This window comes from Chiloscyllium punctatum, chromosome 11 (genome assembly GCF_047496795.1).
Source record: "Chiloscyllium punctatum isolate Juve2018m chromosome 11, sChiPun1.3, whole genome shotgun sequence".
NCBI lineage: Eukaryota > Metazoa > Chordata > Chondrichthyes > Orectolobiformes > Hemiscylliidae > Chiloscyllium > Chiloscyllium punctatum.
In genome coordinates, this window is record NC_092749.1 from 73,175,645 (window position 1) to 73,190,160 (window position 14,516).

General features: G+C 41.5%; 1 protein-coding gene across 4 annotated transcripts in view; it reads left to right on the top strand.

The window, feature by feature from the left end:
- ipcef1 (interaction protein for cytohesin exchange factors 1) overlaps positions 1-14,516 on the top strand; it is a 157,120-nt gene that overhangs the window by 102,397 nt on the left and 40,207 nt on the right. For all 4 annotated transcript variants that reach the window (XM_072581044.1, XM_072581047.1, XM_072581046.1 and 1 more), the window contains exons 6-8: positions 7,609-7,680; positions 9,942-10,009; positions 10,118-10,206. In XM_072581044.1, coding sequence (XP_072437145.1) covers positions 7,609-7,680; positions 9,942-10,009; positions 10,118-10,206 — 229 coding nt within the window. The remainder of the gene's footprint in view (positions 1-7,608; positions 7,681-9,941; positions 10,010-10,117; positions 10,207-14,516) is intronic.

Here is a 14,516-nt window from a genome sequence, read left to right on the forward strand (position 1 = left end):
TCTGGTCTATTGAGGATCTCCCACCCATGAAAAAGAGATTTTGATGACTGTTGGAACAACAGAAACAGTCTTAAGGTTGAAGAAGATTACAAATGTTATCAAATGCAATGAATTTGTAGTGCTCATATTTCGAATTTGTAGTGCTCAAAGCATTGCATGATCACAGTTTGGTGAGAGCAGAAATGCAATTTTGAAGCAGAGTTTAGGGCATTTCTGAAATTGAGGTTTATCAAAGGTAGCATTTGAGAGAGGGATTAGTGCTTTGAATAAATTAAGTCTAGAGAAAATGAAGATATAAATCCAAGTTTTGGATCTGTTGATGGTTTGAAAGATAAAAGGAAGATGCAGCACGAATTAATGACACAGGCTTATAGTAGAATGAGTGAGAAAGATCATCAGCCAGGAACATTTTTTTCAGAAGTAAGATGCTTTGGTGATGGAACTGATGTGAGCATTTGGAATTATCTTCAAGAGCAAACAGGAAGTTGAGATTGAGCATGAGTCAATCAAAGTGAAAAACATTGTACGAACGTAAGGAGAATGTTCTGGCTAATCCACAAGGTGCTAATGGACAGCAATAGTCCTGGGATCTAGAATGATGTTCGTGGGGAGGTTAACATGACCTGACTCAATATTTACAGTTTGCCACTAAGGTCCATGTAAACAGTCCAGGAAGGTAATGCGGATGAATGATTGAACATGCTAGAAGTTCATATGAGTGAGAATAAAAGACTCAGAGAAAATATACTGAGTGCAATGAACACGCTGAAAATAGTTAATTGCTGATCAAGACAGAAGGAAGAACTTGTGTTTTATATAGCTGCCCATCAGATTCTCAAAGAACTTGTACTATTTTTAAGGAATTTTTGAAGGGCAATCACTGTTAGTAAATATCACAGCCAATTTGCTCAAATCAAGGTTCTGAAAACAACAAAGGGGATGGATGACCAGTTGTTTTTGGTGGTATAATTTGAAATAGAAGTGTTGGCCAGAGCACCTTTCAATAGAGCTACATGTGATATTTTCTGAGATGACCACTCCTGGTACTTTGTGGGATTTTCCACCTCAGCCAATATTTGGTACTGGGTTAGGATTTTTGGAATTAGTTTGCTGCCACCAATATTCCTTTGTCTTTGCTTTGTCTTAGGCTTATCTAATGGTTAGTAGCAAGGGTAGACTACCATAGAGTATCTAAAGAGGGGACACTGTTTTTAGAAAGCAAGAAGATTTATGATGTGAAAAATATAAGCACAACTATATTTGATCAGGCATAATTACAAAGACTTTATGAAGTAAATCCAGGTACATCTGTTCTATTTGAAAGCTAGAGTTAAGTCCTAATCTCCACCCACAGAATGTGTGTGACATCAGTAGAGTGGGTGGAGCCAAACTAAGAGGATCATTAACCCATTTAGAGCTATTACCTTTTACAACACTATGGATCTTATCAAATCACTTGAAAGTGCACTCTTGGATTTAATATTTCACCCAAAGGAATGCACTGTGTGGTATATCCTATGTAAATCAATGAATTTCTGTCAAGGAAATTGAACTCAAAATGATTCCAAATTCTAAAAATATAATTCTTGTAACTAAAACATAAGTTAAGTGTAAATTTCAGTAATTATTCAAAAGGCAGTGAATTAATATTTCTGCTCAATCATTTACACTAGCAACTGTTCCCATTGTGTTGCAATCCTTCTGCTTATGTTGTTCATGTTTAATTATTCTAATGAGATTTTTCTTAAGTTCAGTGTCTTTTAATGAAACTAACAGTCACCTTTTTAGGTTGAAGTTATATTGTTACATTTTCTTGCCCAGTAATTATGTTGCCTTAGCTACATGAAGAAAGATAAATCTCAAAATGAAACAAAATATCATGTTACTTTGTGATCATAGTCATTCAATTCAACAGCCTGTCATGTTACATTTGGTAAATGTGAAATGCAGCCAAATTTATTTTGAATAATGAAGAGAATTTTTTTCTCACATTTGCTGTGTGATGTGTGAAAATTCACAGATTTAGAGCAAGCACTTAGATAGAAGATTCTAGGAGGTTAACAAAGATTGCAGGCGTTGATTTGATCTCTGTAGGAAATGTTTGGCCCTTCATCAGCAAGTGCATACTCACCTTACGGGATTAGTAATTAATCATGTTCAGAGACCGAAAGCAATATGTTCGTCATTATTCATCAAGCTGATTCCTTCAACAGGACCTATTGAAACAATCCTTTTGTAAACTCTATCCATTTAAATATGTTTAGGAAATAATGTTATAAGAAAAGAAGGCTAGTGGAATGTTGGCTCTTATTTCAAGGGGGTTAGAGAATAAGAGTAATGAGTTACTGCAATTGCATAAATGATTTGGATGCAGTTTGGAAGAGGTATAGTTAGTAAGTTTACAGATGACACCAAAATTGGAGGTGTAGTGGACAGCGAAGAGGGTTATCTCAAATTACAATAGGATCTTGATCAGATGGGCCAATGGGCTGAAAAGTGACAGATGGAGTTTAATTCAGATAAATGCGAGGTACTGCATTTTGGGAAAGCAAGTCTTAGCAGGTACACTTCATGGTAAGGTCCTAGGCAGTGTTGCTGAACAAAGAGACCTTGGAGTGCAGGTTCATAGCTCCTTGAAAGTGGAGTCGCAGGTAGATAGGATAGTGAAGAAGGCGTTTGGTATGCTTTCTTTTATTGGTCAGAGTATTGAGTACAAGAGTTGGGAGGTCATGTTGTGGCTGTACAGGACATTGGTTAGGTCACTGTTGGAATATTGCGGGCAATTCTGGTCTCCTTCCTATTGGAAAGATGTTGTGAAAGTTGAAAGGGTTCAGAAAACATTTACAAGGATGTTGCCAGTGTCGGGGAATTTGAGCCATAGGGAGAGGCTGAACAGGCTGGGCTATTTTCCCTGGAGGGTCGGAGGCTGAGGGGTGACCTTATAGAGGTTTACAAAATTATGAGCGGCATGGATAGGATAAACAGACAAAGTCTTTTCCCTAGGGTCAGGGAGTCCAGAACTAGAAGGCATAGGTTTAGGGCGAGAGAGGAAAGATATAAAAGAGACCTAAGGGGCAACTTTTTCATGTGGAGGGTGGTACATGTATGGAATGAGCTGCCAGAGGAGTGGTGGAGGCTGGTACAATTGCAACATTTAAAAGGCATTTGGATGGATATATGAATAGGAAGGGTTTTGAGGAATATGGGCCGGGTGCTGGCAGGTGGGACTAGATTAGTTTGGGATATCTGGTTGGCATCGACTGGTTGGATGGAAGGGTCTGTTTCCATGCTGTATGGCTCTATGACTCTATGACACTATTGAATAGCAATGCTCAGGCTGCATTTCAATAAGCTTCCCAGCTCTTGATCTCAATTAGGCATCGGTGCAGATGTTGTATAGTGGCAAGTGGCTCCCCAGTGAGAAACCAGATGTGGTATACTTAGGCAAATCCAACAGGTTGGTTTCGACTGATCTAGATCTGGACTGCAAAACAAATGGAGAGAAAAAATAAATAGCAAGTCACCTAAAGCCAAGAATACATTATATTTGTAAAATTCATCATAACATTTAAATACAATGAGTACAATCTGCCACTTCTGGGAAGCTAAGTGTTTCCAGGATTGTACATTCCAAAAATGGCATCTTGTAGATAGTAAGAGTTGAGGAAGGTTAGGATGAGGCAGGAAATACAAGATTCTTCAGGCAGGCTACATGGTGCTGTCAAAATGTACTTGGAATTGGAGACTGTTGGGAGTGAAGACTCTTTGAGTTAATACAGTCTCGACCATGACATCAATGGAAAGAGACTGCACTAGCGATAAAAGCAAAGGTAGAAATGCTGCCATAGAGTCACAGAGTCATACAGCACAGAAACAGACCCTTTGGTCTAACTTGTCCATACCAACTAGGTTTCCTAAACTGAACTAGTCCCATTTGCCAGCTTTTGGCCCAAGTCCCTCTAAACCTTTCCTATTTACATACATGTCCAAATGTCTTTTAAATGTTGTAATTGTATCCACCTCCACCACTTCCTCTGGCAGCTCGTTCCATGTAACCCCTCAGGTTCCTTTTAAATCTTTCCCCTCTCACCTTAAACCTATTCCCTCTAGTTTTTTGATTCACCTACCCTGAGGAAAGAATATTGACTATTCACCTTATTTATGCCTGTTATGATTTTATCAATCTCTATAAGCTCACCCTTCAGCCTCCTATGCTCTAGGGAAAGAAATTCCATCCTATCCAGCCTCTCCTTATAACTCAACCCGTCCAGTCTCAGTAACATTGTTGTAAAACTTTCCTGTATCCTTTCCAGTTTAATAACATCATTATAGGAAATTCCAGAATCAGGATAGTCATGGACAGACATGCATTTTGATATCCGTCATCATGAATCCAATATGAAATGTTATCTCCCTGGTGCCAGTGTAAAAGAATGTAGACAATTCTGCAGGGAGAAGGGACTGCATCATAAGTTGTGGTACCAAAGGGAATGCCCTCCCAGGACACTCCTGAGATGCCTTGGAACACCACCTCCATTTTCCAGGGAGCCAAACACAGGTGGAGAAGGGTGCACATACAACCCTGGACCCTCAGTAAGCCAGATACATCGAGGCCTCAGCCAATGCGAGGATGCCTATCAAGGTTAGCTGGTCCACAAAGCTGCAGCATCTTTCATTTAAGTCAACTACAGTTCCCCAAGGTGGCATCAAGACACAAGCTCCCCGTGAGCATCATGTGGAGTGGTGCAGAGAATACTGAGGGTGTTGTTCTTTGCTGCCATTTGAGGAACAAACATCTGAAAAGCCAGAACTTAAACAAGATGTTTGACATTTGGAGTCAATTAGAATTATTTTTCTCCTCTACTCTCTGGAAAAGGTGAACACCCCTTGCAAAGTGAGGGTTCATTCATATAATCCTAAAAAAAATCTCCAGGAAATGGAGCAGGAAGCTATTGGTACAAGTGGAATGAATTAACTTACAATTTATGCTAAACGATGTAGTTTACTTCTTGAAACTTATAAACCAAGTATTCCCTTGAGCGTAAGAATGTCTCAGCACCTTCATAAGCTTGTAGATCTGATTGTTCACTTGACCATATGCAGTCATTTGTCTTCAAATCTAGCTGCTACCTGTTTCTGTTATTTGCCTCACTTCAGTAGCACCCTGGCTTCCTCAGCATCCTCATCACCAGTGTTGCCTTCCATGACACCCTATCTTTGAGCTAGGTTATGCAGGGTGCAACAAACAATCACTATTGTTGTGACTCTGTCCAGTACTGGAGTGCTCCTGCTCAGCAGTCCAGGAGTGGAAGCACATCTTCAAAACTCCAATCATCTATTCAATGCTCGTCCCAGTGGATGCATGGGCTGTACTGCCCAGAATCGATCTGAGGGGTTCAAACTGGGCTCATTGGCCATGCATTCTAGAGTTTCTCCCTCGAAAACATGACAATCTTCAAGACTCAACATCAAGTTCACCCTGATGAAGAGTCATTCCTGATGAAGGGCTTTTGCCCGAAATGTCGATTCTCCTGCTCCTCGGATGCTGCCTGACCTGTTGTGCTTTTGCAGCACCACAGTCTCGACTCTAATCTCCAGCATCCGTAGTCCTCACTTTCATCAAGTTCAACAATTTAAGAGCATGAACACCTTCTTCCTTCTTTATTATCTACCCACAGACCACAGGTCTTATCATGAAATAGGCTGCATTCAGCACAGCCACCGCATTTTCAATGAACTTTGTGACCCACGTTATCACTTATCTACTATCAACAATCCCTTTATCTGCCGATCCCTTTTCTCTCCCATCTCTGTGGGCTTTGTCTCCTCCTATTTGCTCACTTCCTCCTCATCAGAGTTTCTTACCCTTATTTCCCAGAATCCTTCCATTGACCTGAACAGACACACCATTTAAATTCCTTTCTTTTCAGTCTCACCCACCTTTACCTGAACCTTTTGAGTTGACCTGTGGTCAGTGCAACCCGTGTGGCTATCACACTTGGGCAGACTTGTTGACCCAGTCAAGATACAGTGCTGTTGGGGGTGGGGGGGGGGGGGTGTGGATGTAAGGGTTAAGGGTTACAAGCCAAGATCACATCTGACTGAGCCTTCTTATGAGCTGGTTGACCCAATCAGGCTTCAGCCTTTACTCTGCAAAGCGCTTGCGCAAAAGAAGCATCTTAATTGGGAAGCAGCTGAGTTACTCAAGACATTTGTACTCATCAGAGCTTGGATCAAGCAGTCTGCCCCATCAGGTACACCCGAAATATGGTTGTGTTTATGAATTTATGTGTTTTCTGTTTTATTGCACAAGTGAGCATAATTCCAGTGAGATGTTAACAACATGCTGATGAATGTAAAACAGTTTGCTGACCATTATGGTCAGGAACGCCTACCCACCTGAAGAGCTTTGCGAACTTAATACCAAAGCTTTGACCAGTTGTCATGTAACTGATTTTTTTGTCTTCTGCCCAGTTATGTTCCCCCTGCCTGCTCTTCTAAAAGCTAAGAGCGGAATATTCCGTTCAATTGCAAAGTTTTAAATTGTGTGCAAGGACAGACATGCATTCGGGATTCATGTACATAGACCTTTGAAGGTGGCAAGACGTATTGAGAGAGTAATTAGCAAAGTGTAAGGAATCTTGAGATTCATAAATAGAGGCATTAAGTCCTAACACAACATTTTAAGATGAATCTTTATAAAGCTCTGGTTAGGTCACAACTAGAATATTCTGTCCAGTTTTGTTCACTGCAGTTTAGGAAAGATGTGGGGTTCCTTGAAATGGTGCAGGGGAGCTTTACCAGAATGGCAGCAGGCATGAAGGACTTTAGCTACACAGTTGTTTTCCTTTAAGCAAGGAAATTGAAGGAGTTATAGTTAAAGTATAGGATCACAGCAGGTTTGGATAAGCCAGATAAGGAAAAGCTTCCCATTAGCTAATGGTGCAAGAACTGGAGAGCAGATAATTGATGTTTTGAGCAAGAGATGTAGGGGAGAATACAAGATAGAACTTCATTATATCTTGAATAGTGATGACCTAGAATGTACTGCCCCCAAGGTTGATGAAAGCAGAGATAACAAATGATTTCAAAAGAAAATTGAATGAGCATCTGAAAGAACTAACTTGATGATGGATGACAGGGATAGACTAAGGGAATGGAACTGATTGGATTGCTGAATGGAACGCTGACCATTGATTCAATTCATTAAACAGCTGGTTCTGCTACTGTGAATGACTAGGAAGAATGAAATAAATAACATGCACATTGGCAATACAATTACATGATTAAGCTAATAACATACAGGCAAAGTCAAATTCTCACTTTAGATCAGCTTTTTGGACAAATAATTTAATAACATAAGGAGCTGTTAAAAAAATTGTCAATACTCATGCAGGTATTTGAACTACAATGATCAGAAGTTATCAAAATCTCTATTCCAATTGAATCACTGACATTTTACACGACTGTTTTCACTACTCTTTAAAATAAATGCAAACATTTCTGAATCCAATGGTAACTGTGAGCAAAACGTCAAGAAAAATCAGCAGTTTGACCTTTACAATGGAAATTTGTATTTATTATTTGTTTTCTATTCCCTTAATCAAGTGCAATAAAGGCAAGCCATCCACAATCCAAGAAGTTCTATTTTGCTGCGGAGAATGCTGTTGAAATGAACAAGTAAGTACTTGGTGGTGCAGCTGTTTTGTGTTTCCTTTGCAGTGATGTTGAACTATTATATATGGATGGTTGAAATCTATTTTCCAGTTTCAATGTTGTTTATAATCGAGAGAACAAACTGAAGGACCAAGACCCATATTTTAGGACATCAACAAACCTGACATAACAGGGGAAAAAGGAAGAAGTAATTCTGTAATTCTAACTTGAGTGTTTGAAGACTAGGAGAGTGAAGTAGGAAATACAAAGCAGACTGGCAAGAAGGTACTAGGAAAGAATGAGTTTGAGTAGGGAAGAGAAGTGAAACTTGATTTCTACATGAGTGAAAATGTATTGGTCATATTATTAGTTACATCCTTTTCTCTATTGTCATTATTATGTTTCTTTTATTTCCTACATTTGTTATACCTGGCAATCCTGTATCCTGTGTTGCCATGTTTCAATGATTTGAAAAAGAAATCTGAATTAAACGACTAACGAATAAATACTTCAGTACACTTCAGGGTGCCAGATTTTAAAGAGACCTAAATAGGATAATGAACTTCTGTTCTTCATCACCGAAAGTTGATACCTCATCTTCATGAAATATAGCTAACAGTCTTCTGTAACTCACATTAAAAAGTTATTGGCCCAAATATTATGATCAGATTTAAAAAACACTTTTAGAGACTTCTGTGTTGGAGATTCCTGGACAGGGTCCTCCTGTTATAAATTTGTCAAGGAATCCCCAGTGTAGCATGTCATCACAGAATCTATGTCCCCTTTGAGAGCCACCGGACAGTACTTGTACAGTTTCAATGTCTTCTAAAACTTTAAAATCTACTGTGAAGGGTTACGTATATAAGATAAACAAGAGTATAGCATGCAAGTAGATGAGAGTGGTAAAGATGCTATGTGGGTAAGGTGAATTAGGTGCCAGGGTTACAAGGCATGTAGAGTATTGAATGGGTGAAAGGCCAGGTATGTGAGGGCAAAAAAAATGCCAGGTGAACAAGGGATGTAAGGTGCCACATAGATAAGGCTTTAGGGTGTCAGGTAAGGTGAGGGAGTAGAGTAAGGTGGGTAAGATTTCAGAGAAGTGAATGAGTGCTCAGGCTAAGTCAGGGCGTCAGTTAGTGGGTGGGGTTCAGCTCAGAAGGGCAGTTGTGTCAGTTCAAAGGGTGTATCAAGCCGATGGGGTGGGGGCAGGGGGGCAGTTGGTGGATAGGTTCTGGTCATTTGAGGTTGAGCCAGAGGTGTTGGGCCCAGTGGGGTCAGGTCAGAGATGTGGTATTGGATGTTTAGGAAGTGAGGCTTATTTTGTGGCAATTGAGTTGGGTCAGAGGGTGGTAAGTGACATGTCTCGAGGGTTCTCAGAGGTTGGGGGGAGAGTGTAGCTGGGCACAGGATCAGTAGTGAATTTGGGTTCAATTGAATAGTCAGCTAGCAGTTAGAGAATATTTTAATCTCTCAAAGTTTTCCTCAGTAATTTTTAAGCTTAAATGAGTCTGAAGTTTCTGACATTAAGAGGTTTTTCATGAAGGTTCAAGATGCAGGGAAATTGCCGACCATAATTTTCAATTTTTCAAGCAATTTCTTCAGAGTCAATTTTGTCAGGGATTTGCTGTGATTCCAACATGTAATTCCAGTCCACACTGCTGGAATGCCATCAGAATAACTGAGCCATTGTTTTTATTCCAGCCTTGTTAGCAAGTGATTGCCAGCACAGGGAACATAACTGCAGTTGATAATGAAAATGCTAGAGGACAGACAGTATCTATGGAGAAAGAAAGTGTTAATAGTTTAAGTCATCCCCTTTCAAGAGAACACCAATCTTACCTTTACCCAATGGCTGCATGAATTCATTTTCTGGCAGGGATCACAGACCAATGTCCAGAAATTAAGACTTCAAGCTAAATTGCTTCCATTCCTGAAAAGCAGCAAGGATCTTTCTGTGTCAAATAGGCTCGAAAGCTTTATTCACACTAGAATGAAGGTGCTACCTCCCTTGTGCAGATGGGTTATACTGACACTGTGACCTAATGACGCAACTCCAAATATATTACCCGACCATATACAGATAAGGATATTTCTGTAGCTGGAATCTGAAAACAGTATTGGCTACACATTCTAAAAGAATTGTTAAAGACTGGATAGGGAGAGTGATACTTGCATTTCATAATGAATAAATTTGGAAGATAAATTGGTAGTTTCATTGTCATTAGCAAAAATGTACAGAATTCAAGATGCATTACAGCAAACTATAACCATCATTAATCTTTTAGGTGGATCAATAAAATGGGGTTAGCTGCTATTGAATATGTTCTTCCAGCTTCGGATCCAAAAAATGGAGGTATGTGCATTTGTTGACATGAGTTGAGAACATTCTCTGAAATGTTCAGCTTGTCTGTCAAAGATTTTCAACAAACCACATCTTCTGGTGAATTCCTTCTCCCTGCAGACTGTTGGAGTGAGAGTGAACAAGAAGATGTGGACATTCCACCAGAGGACTCATCGTTATCAAATACATCCCAACTAGAAGAAAAGCAGGTAAATGTGTAGTACAACATAAACATGTGAAGAATCGGTGTACAGATTTTGTGGATAATTTATATACTAAGATATAGAGTCATAGAGATGTTAAGCACGAAAACAGACCCTTCAGTCTAACCCGTCCATGCTGACGAGATATCCCAACCCAATCTAGTTCCACCTGCCAACACCTGGCCCTTATCCCTCCAACCCCTTCCTAATCACATACCCATCCAGATGCCTTTTAAATGTTGTAATTGTACCAGCCTCCACCATTTCCTCCGGCAGTCCATTCCACACGTACCACCCTCTGCACGAAAATGTTGTCCCTTAGGTCTCTTTTATATCTTCCCTCTCTCACCCTAAACCTATGCCCTCTAGTTCTGGACTCCCCAACCCCAGGGAAAAGACCTTGTCTATTTACCCTATCCATGCTCCTCATGATATTATAAACCTCTATAAGGTCACCCCTCAGCCTCCAATGCTCCAGGGAAAACAACCCTAGCCTATTTACCCTATCCCTGTAACTCAAATCCTCCAACCCTGGCAACAGCCTTGTAACTCTTTTCTGAACCCCTTCAAGTTTCACAACGTCCTTCCAATAGGAAGGAGACCACAATTGCATGCAATATTCCAACAGTAGCCTAACCAATGTCCTGTACTGCCACAACATGACCTCCCAACTCCTGTACTCAATACTCTGATCAATAAAGGAAAGCATACCAAACGTCTTCGTCACTATCCTATCTACCTGCGACTCCACTTTCAAGGAGCTATAAACCTGCATTCCAAGGTCTTCCCTAGGACCTTACCATTAAGTGTATAAGTCCTGCTAAGACTTGCTTTCCCAAAATGCAGCACCTCGCATTTATCGAAATTAAACTCCATCCTCCGCTCCTCAGCCCATGGGTTCATCTGGTCAAGATCCCATTGTAATCTGAGGTAACCTTCTTCGCTGTCCACTACACCTCCAATTTTAGTGTCATTTGTAAACTTACTAACAATATCTCTTAAGGTCACACCCAAATCATTTATATAAATGACAAAAAGTAGTGGACCCAGCACTGAACATTCTGGCACTTCACTGGTCACAGGCCTCCAGTCTGGTGCTCACCTTCCACCCTACCAACCTTCGCATAAACCAAATCATCCGCCGACATTTCTGCCACCTCCAAAAAGACCCCACCAAAATAGGATATACTTCCCTCCCCACCCCTTTCTGCCTTCCGCAAAGACCGTTCCCTCCGTGACTACCTGGTCAGGTCCATGCCCCCCTATAACCCACCCTCCCATCCTGGCACCTTCCCCTGCCACTGTAGGAACTGCAAAACCTGCACCCACACCTCCTCCCTCACCTCCATCCAAGGCCCTAAAGGAGCCTTCCACATCCATCAAAGTTTTACTTGCACATTCACTAATATTATTTATTGCATCCGTTGCTCCCGATGTGGTCTCCTCTACATTGGGGAGACTGGGCGCCTCCTAGCAGAGCGCTTTAGGGAACATCACCAGGACACCCGCACCAATCAACCACACCGCCCTGTGGCCCAACATTTCAACTCCCCCTTCCACTCTGCCGAGGACATGGAGGTCCTGGGCCTCCTTCACCACTGCTCCCTCACCACCAGATGCCTGGAAGAAGAATGCCTCATCTTCCGCCTCGGAACACTTCAACCCCAGGGCATCAAGGTGGACTTCAACAGTTTCCTCATTTCCCCTCCTCCCACCTCACCCTAGCTCCAAACTTCCAACTCAGCATTGTCCCCATGATTTGTCCTACCTGCCTATCTTCTTTTCCACCTATCCACTCCACCCTCTCCTCCCTGACCTATCACCTTCATCCCCTCCCCCACTCACCTATTGTACTCCATGCTACTTTCTCCCCACCCCCACCCTCCTCTAGCTTATCTCTCCACACTTCAGGCTCTCTGCCTTTATTCGTGATGAAGGGCTTTTGCTTGAAGCGTCGATTTTGCTGCTCCTCGGATGCTGCCTGAACTGCTGTGCTCTTCCAGCACCACTAATCCAAAATCCACCTCAGTCACCTGCCCTGCCTTATTCCCCAAGAGTAGGTCATGTTTTGCACCTTCTCTAGTAGGTACATCCACATACTGAATTAGAAACTTTTCTTGCATATGCTTAACAAATTCCTCTCCATCTAAACCCATAACACTACGGCAGTCCCAGCCTATGTTTGGAAAGTTAAAATCCCCTACCATCTATTATTTTTACAAATAATTGAGATCTCCTGACAAATTTGTTTCTCAATTTCCCTCTGACTGTTAGGGGGTCTGTAATACAATCCCAATAAGGTGATCATCCCTTTCTTATTTCTCAGTTCCACCCAAATAACTTCCCTGGATGTATTTCTGAGAATATCCTCCCTCATTACAGCTGTAATGCTATCCCTTATTAAAAGTCTGACTCCCCCTACTCTCTTGCCTCCCTTGCTGTCCTTCCTGTAGCATTTGTATCCTGGAACATTAAGCTGCCAGTCGTGTCCATCCCTGAGCCATGTTTCTGTAATTGCTATAATATCCCAGTCCCATGTTCCTAGCCATGCCCTGAGTTCATCTGCCATCCCTGTTAGGCCCTTTGCATTGAAATAACTGCAGTTTAATTGATCAGTCCTAACTTGTTCTCTGCGTTGTCCCTCCCTGCCCTGACTGTTTGGCTCGCTTCTTTTCTCAACTGTACCAGCCTCCGACTGATCTCTTTCCTCATTAACTTCCTGGGTCCCACCCCCCGTCCCCCACCTTACTAGTTTAAATCCTGCCGAGCAGCTCTAGCAAATCTCCCTTCCAGTATATTAGTCCCCTTCCAATTTGGTGCAATCCGTCCTTCTTGTACATGTCATTTCTATTGCAGAAGAGATTCCAATGATCCAAAAATGTGAATCCTTCTCCCATACACCAGCTCCTTAAGCCATGCATTCATCTGCTCTATGCTCCTATTCCTATCCTCACTAGCATGTAGCACCAGGAGTAATCCAGATATTACTACTCTCGAGGACCTCCTTTTTAAATTCCTGCCTAACTCTTTCTGTCTTCTCCCTTCAGAATCTCAACCTTTTTTCTTCCTATTTCATTGGTTCCAATGCTTACAATAACCTCCTGCTGGTCCCTCGCCCCCTTGAGAATTCTGCAACCTCTCTGAGACATCCTTGATCCTGGCACCAGGGAAGCAACCCACCATTCTGATTTTTCGCTGCTGGCTACAGAAACGTCTGTCTGTGCCTCGGACTAGAGAGCCCCCCTAACACAATCGATCTCTTGGAACCCAACGTATCCCTCATTACATTAGAGCCAGTCTCAATACAAGAAACATGGCTATTCATGCTGAGAATGAATCCCCTGAGAATCCATCACCCGCCACATTTTCCAAAACAACGAACTTGTTTGAAATGGAGATAGCCACAGAAGACTCCTACACTATCTGCCAACCTCTCTTTCCTTTCCTGGAGTTAACCCATCCATGCGACTGTATCAACAACTTTTCTCCCTTCCTAAAACTGCCAGCTATCACACTCCCTTGCTCTTGTAAATTCCTCATTGCCTCTGACTGTCGCTCCAACAATTCCATTCGATCTGATAGGATTCGCAACCAATGGCATGTATTGCAGATATAATCCTCAGTAATATATAAACTCTCCCTAAACTCTCACATCTGACAAGATTATATCACTCAACTAAGGGACATTTTTGCTTCTTCCAATCTGCAGATCCAGAAAATAGCCCCATCTTATTCCTCTACAAAACACTGCTCCAGGCTAACATAATAGCTATGGCTTATATTTTAGGTTTAATCAAAAGATATATCTCAATAAAACATATTATCAAGAAAGAACCCAATCTATTCACTACTGCAGATTTCCCAAGGCCACACTTCAAACTATTCACTTATCTGTGTCTGTGCTGTGACCTCTCCCAAACAGGTTCCTCCAAGATCAGTAGCGAATTTCACTGTTTGTTAATCCGATATCCAGCGATATATTAATTCAACAGCAAAGGCAGTAACTGCGCAGGTTCACTGCTCTGTCAGTTAGCAGTGTGAGTTTCTTTCTCTCGCTCTCTCTCTCTCTCTCTTTCCCCCCTGCACTGATCTCTCCATGTGCTGCTTTAGTTTGGTCCTCTCCCATTTAAAAGTGCTGTTGGTTTGACTTTTTTTTTCTCCAAAGTTCCAAAACAATGCAACAGCATATAAAACAGTAATTGCTGCTCCTAGAATTCAAGGAAATCACCTTCAGTTGGCAATCAGTTGGATTTTCATTTTGTGGAAGTTGTAGAAACCTTACTGCTATAATTGCTTTAAAGCTTTGCCATTGTCTT